This window comes from Schistocerca cancellata, chromosome 4 (assembly GCF_023864275.1).
Source record: "Schistocerca cancellata isolate TAMUIC-IGC-003103 chromosome 4, iqSchCanc2.1, whole genome shotgun sequence".
NCBI classification, from domain to species: domain Eukaryota; kingdom Metazoa; phylum Arthropoda; class Insecta; order Orthoptera; family Acrididae; genus Schistocerca; species Schistocerca cancellata.
The window spans coordinates 103,203,044-103,221,400 of NC_064629.1; the positions used below are offsets into that span (position 1 = coordinate 103,203,044).

At 43.8% G+C, this 18,357-nt stretch overlaps 1 protein-coding gene across 2 annotated transcripts in view; it reads right to left on the reverse strand.

Annotated features, from left to right (window-relative positions):
- Positions 1-18,357, reverse strand: part of LOC126183785 (b(0,+)-type amino acid transporter 1) — a 573,882-nt gene that overhangs the window by 116,209 nt on the left and 439,316 nt on the right. For both annotated transcript variants that reach the window (XM_049926022.1, XM_049926021.1), the window contains exon 6: positions 3,473-3,617. In XM_049926022.1, coding sequence (XP_049781979.1) covers positions 3,473-3,617 — 145 coding nt within the window. The remainder of the gene's footprint in view (positions 1-3,472; positions 3,618-18,357) is intronic.

Consider the following 18,357-nt stretch of genomic DNA (forward strand, 5'->3'; position numbering starts at 1 on the left):
TACTAAGTGCTACTACTACTGCTGCACTTATGTATAAAACGTATTTTTTCTACTGTTACACTTAAATATGACAACAGTTATTTATAAAGTGTATTTTTTGATTAAGTGCCTTTGGTGTTCTAATCCTCATTCACAAAATTAAATTATCGAAACCTTTGTGGTATGTTGCTCTGATATTTGTTAAATTATGTTTCGGTAAGAGAAAATTTATCATTGACGATTAATAGCAATTAACACGCACTTCCGACATTTGTACTCTCCCATATATCATATCGAGAGTTTCAAAAATGGTTCAGATGGCTCTGAGCACTATGCGACCTAACTTCTGAGGTCATCAGTCGCCTAGAACTTAGAACTAATTAAACCTAACTAACCTAAGGACATCACACACATCCATGCCCGAGGCAGGATTCGAACCTGCGACCGGAGCGGTCGCTCGGCTCCAGACTGTAGCGCCTAGAGCCGCACGGCCACTCCGGCCGGCTGAGAGTTACAAAAAGTAGCCTCAGTCTCTATTGTTTTCATCGAACAAATATAGTATCTACTAATTCTTGGCATACATGAATGCAGAAATAGGCAAGATCGTCAACCGAAGCCGAAACACTATATTTAGTATAGTCCAGGAATGGAAAGAAGAAAAAAAACTCTCGTCAGTCATACACGACAGGGGCGTCCTCAGAAACTCACGAACAGAGACAAGAGGTAGATAGTTCGAATGGTGAAAAACGACCGGCGGACAACGGCCCCTGGTGTTAGGACAGTGCGCAGATGGCTGAACAGTGCTGGGAAAAACACCAGAGTGACAAGGCGCAAACAGTTCGTCAGTAAGTGTAACGCAAAAAAAAGGATGGTTTTTGCAGAAGAACTTGTCTTGGGAGAAGATTCTGTGGGTTGATGAATGCAAATTTACTTTGAGCCACGTCGATGGCAGCAGATTAGTGTGGCGTTAAGCTAACACGGAATGGTAGCCCAGAAACATGCAAGCAACCATCAAACATGGAGACAGCAGCGTGATGGTGTGGGGATGCATGTTTTCCAGAGGTGTTGGAGAGCTTGTCTTTATTGAAGGCACCATGGACAAATTTGTTAATCTCGATATACTCAAACAAAATCTCACGAAAAATGCTGCGGAGTTGGATCTTGGAGATGACTGTTATTTCCAACAAGACAATGATCCCAAGCATACGGCGGAAACTGTCAAATAGTCGATCCTATACAACACGCCTCATCGCCTCATTACCCCACCGCAGTCTCCGGACCTCAATACCATCGAAAAAAATCTGGAATGAGCTGAAAACGGGACTACGCAAACGACATGTGAGCAGTTTGACATATTTGCGTGCATTGATAGAATAAGAATGGGTGAATATCGGTTCGGATATAACGAAAAAGGTCGTTTTCTTCATGACACAAAGACTGAGGGCTATAATACAGAGAAAGAGACGCATTACCAAATACTGGCTGCTGAGTGTCTGAATAATTTGGCCCATTGTATATTTAAATTTTTTTTTAATATAAGGCTTGTTTTGTTACTTTTTGTTCTGCATATGGTCAGACTGACATATATATTACGCATTTGTAAAGAATAAAATATATGTTTTGAGTTAAAAACACATTTGAGGTTTACTTCTCTGATTACTGCCAGTGTCCGAATACTTTTGTCCGCCTCTGTATATGGTGTGTTTTGAGGATGGTCGGGTAGCATCGGATACCGAGTTGTATCGAACAGGAGCTGTCTACTAACTCTAGCACTAGGGACAGCACCTGTTGCGCCATGCAGTGCAGATTATTCACGTAATACTGAATAAATAAAATAGTCCGTTTCCGGGTGGCAACAGGTTATCTGCTCCTGATCTGATCCACTCGAAATGGGTTGTGAAAGCCTGCGACTGTGAAAATAATGACTTTGTTTATAAATATTTTTTCTGCTACCAATCACAATTTTCTTTTATTTATATTTTACACGATGCTCTCCGGGAAATGATTCCCATTTTCCAGTGCATTTTTATTTGTGTACTATGCCATTTTCTCGTAATGTACTTCATGTGTATCTGCGAAATTCTGTAGAACCTCACATAAAGAAACATTATGAACAAATGGCGTAGTACACAGGGAAAAATACACTTGAAAATGGGAATCATTTCCCGAAAGGCGTCATGTATATTATATAAATAAAAGAAAATCTTGACTGGTAGCAGCGAAGTTATTTCTAAACAAACCCATTATCCGCTCCTATTGAGTTTTTCGGCAAACGAACTTAACTTTGTAGTGTTGTGTTTCGTTTGCAAGTAAGTAATATCATTTCATTATATCTTTGGATAAAACTGATATTATTCTCGTTATTTTAGGCTGTAAAAATGTCTAGCTCATGTAATAACAATGTGAATGTTAAACTACCACAGCCGTAATTTCGGGATGTATCAGACAAAGCAGTTTCTGGTTGTAACGGACAATACAGATAGCACAAAAACTAAAGTTTTATTTTTTCTTTAACTGACAAAGAGGAGGCGTCAGGACACAAATGGGATTAAAATAACAGGAAGAAAGGCATAGGAAAGTTATATTTCTTGAAATAACCATCAAAGAAGCGAATGAGAAATGTTCAGTTTCAAGAAGTACATTTGATGATAGATGCACAGCTTTATGGGAAAACAAAGAGTGGTCACGAAACCTATTAGGAAAATTACAAGTTTCTTTTCGAGAAAGTTCAGTGAAGAGCAAGAAACAGTATTGCACGCATGTGTTAAGAATTTGGATAGCCAGCTTATACTTTTAGTGAAGATGAGTTTATAAACCTAGCGTGCAAATATGTAGAGCAGCTGAAAATAAAACATCGGTTCAATAAGACAAAAGTGAAAGCAGGTAAAGACTCTTACTATTATCTTATGAAGTGTTAAGATTAAGGACAGCTGAATTTACGAGTTTATTACAAGCAGCAGGTTTCACCAAGGAACAAGTTGACAGATTCTTTGACAAACGAGGTGAGCTGATGGGCAAGTTCAAGTTTATAACCATTTGCGACCTAATTAAAACTTTTTTGCAACAAACATGACTTTTTTACACATTCCAGTTAAATGTCAGGTGACATCTTTTTAAGGTCATAACTTGTTAACACTAAGTGTTATAGACTTTTGGCCTTATAACTGATTTTTCAATAATAAAGATTTAGCTTTAGTAGTTAACATAGGTTGCAGTATCCGCAATGGCGCGCAGTGGAATATAATAGACACAAAAAATGCCTATTCATCCTGTGATACACGTAAAGAATTTCCGAATTGAGAAAAAAGGATTATCCGGCGTAGAAACTACTCGTGAGAAACTAAGTTTTCAGTATCTTCTTATACTAAATGCAATCTTCCGTATTGTTATCCCTCAGAGAAGGAAAAAAAAATGGTGGTGATTTTTAGAAAAAAAGGGCTCGAAAATAGTGTGCGTTCCGTTTTGTAGGTTATAATAATGATAGAGTAGTTACCTTGATGGATTTTTGATTTCTTCTGTAGCGTAGTTGAGATTATTCCAGCCATCATACGCCCACAGGCCAGTATAAAATGCAGTCGCTAAGTTCCCAAAGGACGACGTCGTTCCATCGAACGCGTTCTCCAGGTGCTGAGTGTTCCCTGCAACAACGTTTCACTCGTCATCAGGAGCTGCCGGCGGCGCAGTCGGAACAGAATCTTTAGTCAGGTTTTAGATACATTATCAACAGTAAATTCATGGTGTGCTGCCATCTGGGATAGATCAATTAGGGTGTGCTCCATATTTGATGACAGCCACATACTGAGAGAGAATATTACCATAAAATTATAGCTTTACTTCAGTATTTAGCTCACTGTATCTATATGTTACATGTCGTGCAAGATTTGTTTTAAAAATTTGAAGAAGGTACATAACCTCTCACTGAGAACCACTGCGTCATGTTCCTGGATGAAGATAAGTAGCCCTCAATATATCAGCATTTCGAAAAATAAAACACACCCATAACATTGATTTCATTTTGTAATTTTTTTACTTTTAATTGAGGCTTGATCATATGTGAAACCCGATATTGAATACTAACGCACTCTTTCTTCTCGATTTCAGGGCTTAATATTTATTTTCGTGCTTGTTTTCAAATTTGAAATGAAGAATAAATTTCAGTTGAGTCACATTTAGGCTTTTGCCTTTATTATGATTCTGTTACAGCCCCCCCCCCCCCCCCTGTTCACCTACATTGCCATGATAAGCTTTGATTACAGTACTGCATCACCTTCTTTGTTACAGGAAGTGGGAGGTAGGCGACTTGTACCACCACAGGTTACCCCGAGTAGCGTCCCAAAAGATGTATCAGTGACTCATGGATGGCAACGATGAGTGTTTGTGCAGTAGATCGTTATTTTGTCCATTTTGTCCAGTGAGTTATAATTAAAGTGCAGCTATCCACGGAGGTATAGTCTGGGCTGTAAGTCTACATCTACATCTACATGATTACTCTGCAATTCACATTTAAGTGCTTGGCAGAGGGTTCATCGAACCACAATCATACTATCTCTCTACCATCCACTCCCGAACAGCGCGCGGGAAAAACGAACACCTAAACCTTTCTGTTCGAGCTTTGATTTCTCTTATTTTATTTTGATGATCATTCCTACCTATGTAGGTTGGGCTCAACAAAATATTTTCGCATTTGAAAGAGAAAGTTGGTGACTGAAATTTCGTAAATAGATCTCGCCGCGACGAAAAACGTCTTTGCTTTAATGACTTCCATCCCAACTCGCGTATCATATCCGCCACGCTCTCTCCCCTATTACGTGACAATACAAAACGAGCTGCCCTTTTTTTGCACCCTTTCGATGTCCTCCGTCAATCCCACCTGGTAAGGATCCCACACCGCGCAGCAATATTCTAACAGAGGACGAACGAGTGTAGTGTAAGCTGTCTCTTTAGTGGACTTGTTGCATCTTCTGAGTGTTCTGTCAATGAAACGCAACCTTTGGCTCGCTTTCCTCACAATATTATCTATGTGGTCTTTCCAACTGAAGTTGTTCGTAATTTTAACACCCAGGTACTTAGTTGAATTGACAGCCTTGAGAATTGTACTATTTATCGAGTAATCGAATTCCAACGGATTTCTTTTGGAACTCATGTGGATCACCTCACACCTTTCGTTATTTAGCGCCAACTGCCACCTGCCACACCATACAGCAATCTTTTCTAAATCGCTTTGCAACTGATACTGGTCTTCGGATGACCTTACTAGATGGTAAATTACAGCATCATTTGCGAACAACCTAAGAGAACTGCTCAGATTGTCAGCCAGGTCATTTATATGGATCAGGAACAGCAGAGGTTCCAGGACGCTTCCCGGGGGAACACCTGATATCACTTCAGTTTGACTCGATGATTTGCCGTCTATTACTACGAACTGCGACCTTCCTGACAGGAAATCACGAATCCAGTCGCACAACTGAGACGATACCCCATAGGCCCGCAGCTTGATTAGAAGTCGCTTGTGAGGAGCGGTGTCAAAAGCTTTCCGGAAATCTAGAAATACGGAATCAACTTGAGATCCCCTTTCGATAGCGGCCATTACTTCGTGCGAATAAAGAGCTAGCTGCGTTGCACAAGAACGATGTTTTCTGAAGCCATGCTGATTACGTATCAATAGATCGTTCCCTTCGAGGTGATTCATAATGTTTGAATACAGTATATGCTCCAAAACCCTACTGCAAACCGACGTCAATGATATAGGTCTGTAGTTCGATGGATTACTCCTACTACCCTTCTTAAACACTGGTGCGACCTGCGCAATTTTCCAATCTGTAGGTACAGATCTATCGGTGAGCGAGCGGTTGTATATGATTGCTAAGTAGGGAGCTATTGTATCAGCGTAATCTGAAAGGAACCTAATCGGTATACAATCTGGACCTGAAGACTTGTCCGTATCAAGCGATTTGAGTTGCTTCGCAACCCCTAAGGTATCTACTTCTAAGAAACTCATGCTAGCAGCTGTTAGTGTTTCAAATTCTGGAATATGACGTATGGCAGCCAAACTTGGTAGATTGCTAATACGTTAATGTGGAACCGATTTCCAGCGGAAAACAAATTACTTCCAGTTGTGACCTTCAGGGAGAAATCTGGCACCGTAGACTGTATGATGGTATGCTATCCACGCTGTCATGACAAGCCGTGAGTGAAGAGTATGGCTACCGAGAAGAGAGTCCGTGGCCTGTTGGTGAAACTGTTTTACGTGAACAGCAGCAATTACAGTGTTGCGTTGAGAGAGTACCGCCGACCGAAAGGTCCTAGGGGAGGCCCGATGTCATTAGATGGTTTAAAAAAGACGACAATGAAATTCGAAAACACTGGTGAGGTTTGTGTGGCTCCGGGAAGAGGAAGCTGTCCGATCGCGGTGGAAGTTGATCAGACTACTGTTGCTGTAACTGACCATGTAGCATCCCCCCCCCCACCCCCCCACCTCTCTCTCCACAATCTCTCCCTCCCGGGTAGTGCTAAGTCCTATTGCTCGTGCAGTGTCACTAGAATTGCCCATTCAATGGTCAAAATTTCAGAAACTTTTTCGGTCTGTTTTACACTGGTACACGTACGAGATCCAGACGGTTCAGCATTTACAGCAACGTTCTGAATTTGCTCTTCTGTTTCTGACACGGATCGAAGTTGATGAGGTTTGGGTGGGCAATATATGGAGCGACGAGGCACATTTTGCGCAACAGGGAGCAGCGAACTGTTAAATCGCGTGATATGCATTGCATTCTCCATACGTGACTGTGGCGTGGATTCACAAGCACATTTACTGTCGGCCCTTTCGTTTTTGAAGAGAATATATCGAGAGGTTCTGGCAGGTGTAACGTGACGTCTGTACATTATCAAGACTTGCTTGTACGGCATTTGGTTCCTGCTTTGGAAGAGGGCAACTGTGTGGAAAACACTGTTTTCATGAAAGATAGGGGCAACATTTCATATCGCTCGCCCAATGCTAACCTTCCACAAACGTGTTATCTCCAAAGATTTTCCAAGTGTATGGCCTTGCACGATCACCTGATCTGAATACATGTGAGTTTTGGCTCTGGGGATATCTTAAGGAACGCGTTTACCAGAGACATGTTCACTCTCTACCCGATCTGAAGGCCAGTACAAAGGAACACGTTGCTCAGATTCCACCGCAACTGCTGCGAGCAATTGTCGATCATGTCGTTTTATGGATGCAGCATCTCGTCGATGTCTCCGGTCTCATATTGAACAAACAGTGTAAGCGGTGGTTACTAACAGAATCAACATTATGCTTTTCTCATTTGTTTGACCTTCTCTGCCCACGTCCCTTTCCTAACCCGTAACATATGAAAACATTTCTGTACGTCTTTCTTGCATTCACAACGCCAGATTTGCACCCGTTTGCCAAAATTGGAACTAATTTTTGCAGCGTCAATCGGTTCCGCATTAACGCATTAGAATATCCACCAAATTTCGCTGCCGTACGGCAATTACAGGCCACACTGTACCTCTGTGAGTCGGTGCACTTTAATTATAACTGCCCATTACGTTAAAAATGGTCAACAAAGAGAGGGGGAACATATTTGTGGAAGCAATTAAAATTTTATGCGCGTCTCCTTTGCCGTAAGTAGCCTAAATAAAGTAACTTCTTCAGTAACCAAAACTGAAGTTTGTGAGAGGAGTAGACAACTATCGATGCCTGTTTTACAACCTTGATAGTAGTCTTCCCTGGATCGCTAACGTGGAATACATAGCAGAGCAGGTGCCGTCCTTGCTTACAACACGCCATTGTCCTTCGGGAGAGAAGAACAGTGAACTAACTTCGTACTACACATCGCATAGCCGTTGGCATGAGACTTACTCCTTTTGCTCGCAGCTCCCGAGACCGTATAGTAGCCGTCGCTTGGCATTAACGTCCTCAGGAGTCGCTAATGCCCTGCAGCTCACTCGTATATCAGAAAGAGCCCTTGGGAGGGTATTTCCGCCCTCACTGGTGCCTCCGCAGCAAGCAAGTCTACACAGGTCGTAGTAGCGTCCGTGAATTTTCCGGGAATGGACAATTTTGTCCTACTTAAAACTACAGATACACCCTAAAATGAATTTATTTTACTGATATTTTGGAGTTATTTGGCGCACTGAATCTGAAAAATTATTGTAGAGGCTTCTCTCGCAACCAATCTTATAAAACCCCGATTCACTTAAACAGCTCACCAACTTATCAACACTAATCTCTACGACATTCCTGTCGAAGAACAATTCAGTGAGCTGTATTTATGACAAATTGTTGTAATAACAAAGTAAATTTTCAAAAGCATAATAGCCCGAGACATTTTATTAATTGTGACATTTACGACCGTGAAAGTTTACATTTTACAAAGGATGTTATGTTGAACATTATGCTGATTTTATATCAGACAGAAGCTTGTTCTTTTGGGACGTTATAACGGTAAATAAATTTACACACCGAATTTAAACGTATGACATCCGGCTCTGTGTAAGAAAGTAGTATTGTGCTAAAGATACTGCTCTCTTAACGTGCCTCATGTGTTCACCTCATTCTGAGGTATGTTTCACTGATGTCTCATGAATGTTGTTACCAACTCATTACCTCCCTATTAGAACCTTCTGAGGGACGCATGACATGCTTGTTTTTTCCCAATGTTTGTTCATACTTTGATTCAGCCCCCCCCCCCCCCCCCGTCCCCACCTCCATAAGATATGGGTGTGAACCAATGAAAAGACTCTCTGTCTACTGATTAGTAATAGTTGCAGCCTACCTCTCCTACTTGTATACATTACAGTGCTGGTGCGACCTCATTCTTACGCTGAAGGACCAAAGAAACTGGTACACCTGCCTAATATCGTGTAGGGCCCCCGCGAGCACACAGAAATGCCGTAACACGACGTGGTATGGACTCGACTAATGTTTGAAGTAGTGCTGGAGGGAACTGACACCATGAATCCTGCAGGGCTGTCCATAAATCCGTAAGAGTACGAAGGGGTGGAAATATCTTCTGAACATCACGTTGCAAGGCATTCCAGATATGATCAATAATGCTCTTGTCTGGGGAGTTTGGTGGCCATCGGAAGTGTTTAAACTCAGAAGAGTGTTCCTGGAGCCACTCTGTAGGAACTGGACGTGTGGGCTGTCGCATTGTCCTGCTGAAATTGCCCACGTCCGTCGAAATGCACAGTGGACATGAATGGATGCAAGTGATCAGGTAGGATGCTTACGTACGTGTCACTTGTCAGAGTCGTATCTAGACGTCTCAGGGGTCCCATATCACTCCAACTGTACACGCCCCACACCACTACAGAGCGTCCACCAGCTTGAACACTCCGCTGCTGACATGCAGGATCCATGGATCCGCTTGATCCAATTTGAAACGCGACTCGTCCGGACAGGCAACATGTTTCCAGTCATCAACAGTCCAATGTCGGTTTTGGTGGGCCCAGGCGAGGCATAAAGCTTTGTGTCGTGCAGTCATCAAGGGTACGTGAGAGGGCCTTCGATGATGTTTCGTTGAATGGTTCGCACGCAGACACTTGTTGATGGTCCAGGATTGAATTCTGCAGCAAGTTGCGGAAGGGTTGCACTTTTGTCACGTTGAACGATTCTCTTCAGTCGCCGTTGGTTCCGTTCTTTCAGGATCTTTTCCCGGCCGGAGCGGTGTCAGAGATTTGATGTTTTACCGGATTCCTGATATTCACGGTATACTTGTGAAATGGTGGTAAGAGAAAATCCCAGCTTCATCTCTACCTCGGAGATATAACACCACGTTCAAACTCACTTGAATCTTGATAACCTGCCATTGTAGCAGCAGTAACCGATCTAACAACTGCGCCAGACACTTGTTGTCTTATTTAGGCGTTGCCGACCGCTCGCAGTATTCTAACTGTTTACATATCCCTGTATTTGAATACGTATGTCTATACCAGTTTCTTTGGTGCTTCGGTGTATAATGAGCTTTGTGCTGACTGCTCGTTTCTCAAGAGCCTTTTTCAAACCTGAGGGTGTTATATACAGGGTGAGTCACCTAACGTTACCGCTGGATATATTTCGCAAACCACATCAAATACTGACGAACCGATTCCACAGACCGAAAGTGAGGAGAGGGGCTAGAGTAATTGATTAATACAAACCATACAAAAATGTACGGAAGTATGTTATTTAACACAAACCTACGTTTTTTTAAATGGAACCACGTTAGTTTTGTTAGCACATCTGAACATATAAACAAATACATAATCAGTGCCGTTTGTTGCATTGTAAAATGTTAATTACATCCGGAGATATTGTAACCTAAAGTTGACGCTTCAGTACTACTCCTCCGCTGTTCGATCGTGTGTATCGGAGAGCACTGCAACATACATCGCGTTTCTACAGAATGATCTGCCAACATTGTTCGAAAATGTCCCACTGGAAACGCGTCGACGTATGTGGTATCAGCATGATGGTGCACCTGCACATTCCGCAATTAACTCTAGGCTGACCCTTGACAGGATGTTCGACGGGCGTTTCATAGGCCGTGGAGGACGCATAAATTGGCCATCCCGTTCTCCTGATCTTACACCTCTGGACTTCTGTCAGTGGGGTACGTTAAAGGAGAATGTGTACCGTGATGTGCCTACAACCACAGAGGATATGAAACAATGTATTGTGGCAGCCTGCGGCGACATTACACCAGATGTACTGCGGCGTGTACGACATTCGTTACGCCAGAGATTCCAATTGTGTGCAGCAAATGATGGCCACCACATTGAACATATATTGGCCTGACATGTCGGGACACACTCTATTCCACTCCGTAATTGAAAACGGAAACCACGTGTGTACGTGTACCTCACCCCTCATGGTAATGTACATGTGCGTCAGTGAAAAAGACCAATAAAAAGGTGTTAGCATGTGGACGTAATGTGCTGTTCCAGTCTCTTCTGTACCTAAGGTCCATCACCGTTCCCTTTAGATCCCTACGTAATTCGGTGCTCTCCGATACACACGATCGAACAGCGGAGGAGTTTAGGTTACAATATCTCCGGATGTAATTAATATTTTACAATGCAACAAACGGCACTGATTACGTGTTTGTTTATATGTTCAGATGTGCTAACAAAACTAACGTGGTTCCATTTAAAAAAACGTAGGTTTGTGTTAAAAAACATACTTCCGTGCATTTGTGTATGGTTTGTATTAAACAATTACAGTAGCCCCTCTCCTCACGTTCGGTCTGTGGAATCGGTTCGTCAGTATTTGATGTGGTTTACGAAATACACTCCTGGAAATTGAAATAAGAACACCGTGAATTCATTGTCCCAGGAAGGGGAAACTTTATTGACACATTCCTGGGGTCAGATACATCACATGATCACACTGACAGAACCACAGGCACATAGACACAGGCAACAGAGCATGCACAATGTCGGCACTAGTACAGTGTATATCCACCTTTCGCAGCAATGCAGGCTGCTATTCTCCCATGGAGACGATCGTAGAGATGCTGGATGTAGTCCTGTGGAACGGCTTGCCATGCCATTTCCACCTGGCGCCTCAGCTGGACCAGCGTTCGTGCTGGACGTGCAGACCGCGTGAGACGACGCTTCATCCAGTCCCAAACATGCTCAATGGGGGACAGATCCGGAGATCTTGCTGGCCAGGGTAGTTGACTTACACCTTCTAGAGCACGTTGGGTGGCACGGGATACATGCGGACGAGCATTGTCCTGTTGGAACAGCAAGTTCCCTTGCCGGTCTAGGAATGGTAGAACGATGGGTTCGATGACGGTTTGGATGTACCGTGCACTATTCAGTGTCCCCTCGACGATCACCAGTGGTGTACGGCCAGTGTAGGAGATCGCTCCCCACACCATGATGCCGGGTGTTGGCCCTGTGTGCCTCGGTCGTATGCAGTCCTGATTGTGGCGCTCACCTGCACGGCGCCAAACACGCATACGACCATCATTGGCACCAAGGCAGAAGCGACTCTCATCGCTGAAGACGACACGTCTCCATTCGTCCCTCCATTCACGCCTGTCGCGACACCACTGGAGGCGGGCTGCACGATGTTGGGGCGTGAGCGGAAGACGGCCTAACGGTGTACGGGACCGTAGCCCAGCTTCATGGAGACGGTTGCGAATGGTCCTCGCCGATACCCCAGGAGCAACAGTGTCCCTAATTTGCTGGGAAGTGGCGGTGCGGTCCCCTACGGCACTGCGTAGGATCCTACGGTCTTGGCGTGCATCCGTGCGTCGCTGCGGTCCGGTCCCAGGTCGGCGGGCACGTGCACCTTCCGCTGACCACTGGCGACAACATCGATGTACTGTGGAGACCTCACGCCCCACGTGTTGAGCAATTCGGCGGTACGTCCACCCGGCCTCCCGCATGCCCACTATACGCCCTCGCTCAAAGTCCGTCAACTGCACATACGGTTCACGTCCACGCTGTCGCGGCATGCTACCAGTGTTAAAGACTGCGATGAAGCTCCGTATGCCACGGCAAACTGGCTGACACTGACGGCGGCGGTGCACAAATGCTGCGCAGCTAGCGCCATTCGACAGCCAACACCGCGGTTCCTGGTGTGTCCGCTGTGCCGTGCGTGTGATCATTGCTTGTACAGCCCTCTCGCAGTGTCCGGAGCATGTATGGTGGGTCTGACACGCCGGTGTCAATGTGTTCTTTTTTCCATTTCCAGGAGTGTATATCCAGCGGTAACGTTAGATGACTCACCCTGTATATATAAGCACTGAACAACCTGTTCTATCTGTGAATCTGTGAACAAAGAGAGGAGTTCCTGACACCGTGAAGTGGCCTCTGAGAGTAACATGTGCGATTGTGGGTGGACAACAGGTACACCAGTCTTGTTTAGTGCAGGTTAGAGGACGTTGACGTCATAGCTGCCGACAGCAGGTAAATGATTTGGAGAGCAGCTCATCTCCATCAAGTTCGCGGCGTAGGTCGCTGTATTTTTCGAAATCAGAGATTTACAAATTGCTATGTCATGCAAGACCTACGGTGTCTGATCGAAGTAGTGACATGTTTAAAGACGTTGGACCTTTACTCGGTTCGAGTTCTTACCCAGCCATACGCCGTACTGATTCCTGTTATGTCTGTAAATCGTTAGAGATTACTGCAACGAGACTTTCCAACAGGCTATGTGCAATTACCTGTAGCATCCTTCTCCACTTGAGGACTTTTCTATGTCTGCTGACCTTGTTGTCGACGATGAGTTAAGTTGATAGTCTTGCCCGTTCAGTACAGCATATCGCTCGCTCTCGGAGCAGTTATCAGCCTCATATTAGTTTTAGAGTGACGCATTGAGTTGTCAGGGTAAGCCATCAAATTACTAGGCATTGTTAGGTGTTCATTCACGAAGACTACTCGTCACATTTCAGACTGTGAACTTTCGAATCCCGTGCTTTTAAGATCGGTCCCATACAAGAACTATAACTAAACCGAGCAAGGTGACGCAATTGTAAGGGAAGTGTACCCGTATTCGGAAGGAGCAGGCTTCAGATCCTTGTACAACTCTTCAGATTTGGGTCTGTTGAACAACACAGGGGTATAACGGCATGATCGCTCAATTTGTCACTGCTGCTTCCTTGTCCCATTCCTCTACACCTGAGAAAATGCTTCGTCTTTGGTGTTAATGTCGATTCTAATTTTCTTCTTTCGTTAGGAAATCGAATTAATACTCAATAATTTTACTTTGAAAAATTAGCAAATTATATTTCACTGAAATACACGATTCGTTAAGATATTCGCGTCTAACATAATGCTAATAGCGGCCTTCAGTTTTTTTCAAATTGTACGCAATATGGCACAGAATTTAAGTTTAATTGAAGTATTTTTTTAACTAACAGAAAGGTCTTGCTAAAGTGGTGACTAAACCCCGTTTCCCCCCACCCACCTCCTACTCTCTCTCTCTCTCTCTCTCTCTCTCTCTCTCTCTCACACACACACACACACACACACACACACACATGCTGTGAAAGGAATGGTTTTGTTTAATGTTTGGTCGATCTTGTGCTCATTAGCGATGGAGCAAAAGTTAACATTGGAAGTAAATAGCACTCAAGTGATTGACGAAAACGACAGAAAACTTGAGTCAGAACGACTAAATGGAGTTATGCCATTACGCAATATACCTAATCTGAAATCATTTATTCTGAATGAGCATTTCAATCTAATGGTTAAGTGCTTAAGAATTGATGCAGTATTCCTCTGAGTAACTGTGAAGCTCACGACGAGACGCAAATACTACTATATGTCGAAGAACTGCGATGATTTAGCAACACAACTGGAGTGTGACGTCGCTAATGTAAGTCGGCGATCTCAGAGTGGCAGCAGGAGGGTAAAGTGAGAAAATAACAAAAAGATTATAATTTCTGATTTTTCCCGGTCCTTGTGAATCAGGTGCTGAACGCACGCCATTTTTCAAATTTGCTGTAAGGTACTGTTAATGTCCTCGTGTCTATGCGTGACGAGAATATACCTGTAAACACGTCATGGGGCCAGAGAACCAAACAAAAGTGGAGCACTTGTTCGTGAGGGCGGGAGCTGCGCTGCACGCGTTCCTTGTGGCCCAAAGTAGCGGCGAAGTCGCTCGGCGCGACGCGCGGTCTGCGGCGCGTCAATGGAGTTGTGGAGCCCCGCCGTGAATGGGTTGCCGAACTCCGGCGCGCGCCGCTTGGCGCTCATATTGATCTCTGGACCACCTCTGACGTCACAGGCCGCTACAACTCTCGTCGACCCAGTCACGCGGCTGCAGCGCGCGTCATATCAGCCGGGGGTCCCCTCTTCGAACTGCAGCTCCTCGCGCCCTAGCCGTTAATAACAGATCTCTTCTTTTATTCCAGTACTGGGCTTGTGCGATCTCGAGACAGGAATTTCTGTCACTGGTCACTGGACAAGGCTGATAGATTTCTGTTATACGACCTACGGATATATCATTTAATGGAGTGCATTTTATTCTTGTCGCAAAAGAACAGTTTTACATGCTTCGTCACGTAAACGTGGAGTAACGGAGCGGAACTTGAGGCAAGCCTGCAGTATTTGTCTTAATATTTGGCAACGTCCTCTCCTCCTTACGTAAAAAGTTTCACAGCAAACCATAATAAACGTAACAGATTAGGTGAAAAGAGCTCGGTATGGGAATGAAGTAACGCGTTATTCAGCATACTTCCTCTTTGAATTGTCATTTTGGAAAATTTATAAAATAACCATAGAAAACTGCCATAACCACTTTACGGAACCCCAGGCGTTTATCGGCCACAAATTTCTTTAGAAGTAAGTTTAAATGGAGCCAGAGGGTGTCGAACCGGTGAATAGAGTAGGTGTTAAAACGATTCATAGTTGGTATTCTTCAGTTTTTAGTCGCCAAAGCACATTTGCGCACAGGTGCATTATCCTGATGGAAAAACGTTTTTTTCACTTTTACTATCCAGGCTTCTTATCACGTATTTTTTCGTCTAGTTGCCCCAGAAGACTTACATAGTAGTTGTTCTATTTCTGTAAGGTAATCAGTAAGAAGGATCGCGTTTGAATCCTAAAAGAAACCTGGACATCCTGTGCACCGCTGCGATTACTGTTTCATTTATGGCCTCCAGTGGCCGAACCGCTTCACTAACACAGCAACAAATACTCGCAAAAACAAATGGTTCAAATGGCTCTGAGCACCATGGGACTTAACTGCTGTGGTCATCAGTCCCCTAGAACTTAGAACTAGTTAAACCTAACTAACCTGCCCGAGGCAGGATTCGAACCTGCGACGGTAGCGGTCGTGCGGTTCCAGACCGTAGCGCCTAGAACCGCTCGGCCACTCCAGCCGGCCCCGAGGCAGGATTCGAACCTGCGACCGTAGCGGTCGCGCAGTTCCTGACTGTAGCGCCTAGAACCGCTCGGCTCGCAAAAACAAGTTAAGTTCTTTTCAGGTCAGACCGAACATAGCTGAAAAAGTAGTTTTTGAATTTGATGTTGGTCAGTGTTCACCAAAGGTGGCCAATATCTTGCACAAAGGTTTCTCGTAGTTAATTTTTCAGAGAAATACTGCTGCTGGTACAGTTGTTTCATACACCTAATGGGGTATGGCGGAGGGTGCTTTTTGTACCACTAACTGAGCCCTACAATCCTGTTCCGCTCGCGAATAGCGAGTGGGAAGAATGATTGTCGGTAAGCCTCCGCACTGGCTCTTATTTCTCGATGCCGCACTGTGTATTTTGTCAATGTTTTCATATGTGATTACAGTTCTGAACTTTCTTCTAGTGGATAATATTCGCAACAAGTATGGTTACATTGGAAGTTATTGTCACTACTTAGCTACCGAAGGTGGAGGCTACTAATTAATTTTCACCAATTTTGGATGATTTTCTATTGCCAACAATACGTCCAAAAAAACTGACGTCATGCCATTTCAGTTTGAACATAGACGCATAGCACGACTAGTTCGAAAACAAGTGTAAAGGCAGATCTCCATCTACATCCACATCTACGTCGCACTTTGCAAGCCACCCAATGGTGTATGGCGGAGGGTGCTTTTTGTATCACTAACTGAGCCTAAAATCCTGTTCCAATCGCGAATAGCACGTGGGAAGAATGACTGTCGGTAAGCCTCTGTATTGGCTCTTATTTCTCGAATTTTCTCCCCCTGGTCATCACGCGAGACGTATGTAGGGGGAAGTAACATGTTGTCCGATTCTCCTCGGAAAGCGCTCTCTCGAGAATTCAATAGTAGATCTATCCGTGATGCACAACGCCTCTCTTATAACGTTTGCTAATGGACTTTGTTGAGCATCTCCGTAAGGCTCTCGCGCTGGTTGGACGATCCCGTGATGAAACGCGCTGCTATTCGTTGGATCTTCTCTATCTCTTCTATCAGTCCTATCTGGTAGGGATCCCAGACAGATGAACAATACTCAAGAATCGGTCGGACGAGCGCCATATAAGCAACTTCCTTCGTGGATAAGTTTCAGTTCCTTAAGATTCTTTATATGAATCTGAGTCTGGCACCTGCTTTTCCCACTATTTGTTTTATGTGGTCATTCCACTTAAGGTTGCTCTGGCTAGTAACTCTCGATATTTCACCGCAGTCATTTCGACTTTCGTACGACGATTGATAGGATGGACTGTGTTACGATCTTCCACGGTGAAACAATTTCGGAAGGCCGAATTCAGTATTTCGGCCTACTCCCTGTTAATTTCCTTTTCGGTGCCAGTATGGTCACTGAGTGAATGAATAGATGATTTTGAGCAACTTATTGATTTAACAAACAATCAAAACCTCTTACGGTTTTTGCTCGTCTAGGTTGACAAAGTTTTACTTTCAAAGTCACTGAACGCTTTTCTCATTGCTCTCCTTACGCTGATTTTCGCTTCGTTCAGCTTTTGTTTCGCACCTAAATTTTAACTTCTCTTGAATCAACTTCTCTTTGTTTACGTAGCAGTAACACGGCTATTAAACCATCGTGGGTCTTCCCCATCCCTTAAGACCCCACTCGGAACATACCTGTCTTGCTCTACGTTAACTAATTCGATAAGTTTAAATCTGTTTGTTGGCAGGAGGTCTATGACGTTGCTCTCACGAGCTGGTTCTCTAACCATCTGCTCAAAGTAATTTTCGGACAAGACAACCAGAACAATGTCACACGGATCCCTGCCTCTGATCGGCAGCTCAGGTTGACGCTTGAATTACTTTACTGCGTAACAAGTTCCAACATCACGAATATTTTACTCATATTTAATTCCATCTTTGTAACAGACTAGCAACTTTCACCCTGTCCTCGTGTGTGCGACTTCCGCATAAGGTCGTTCCTTGCGGTCTGCATAGATTGTGTGACGCACTGGATATTACGGATTTATCTCCCATGAATTTTATCTCTCTCTGATTTCAACGAAACAACGTTGCTAAGTTGCTATCATCCGCATTACGTTCGTGTGTTATAAATATTTTGAAATACATTTGTCCATATCACTCTACACAAGCCCATAATTTTAAGAACATTCCTCGCAGTCTCATCTTATGCGCCGTGCGTCATTCTATATCAGTTGCGAAAGTTTCGCACACTACTACTCAAGTCATTGCCGAGTTTTGACATAATTCATGTCGCAATAAGGAGTCAGCAGTGAATAACAGTTTCGTTGTTCAAAACAATAGCCTAGAGTTGGTCAATAATTTCCCGATTTTTAGAAAAGAAACTGATTGGACATTTACTTTCAACAGAAACAATAATTCACGGCTTCTGTCTTAAGTAGTTTGTGTAGGAATATGAAGGGGTGCTACGTGACTGTTTGTGTAGCATAGAATATTTACATAAATGAGTGATCATGGATATTTCATGTATAACTTTCTGGACACAACAAAGTGGATATATCTACTCG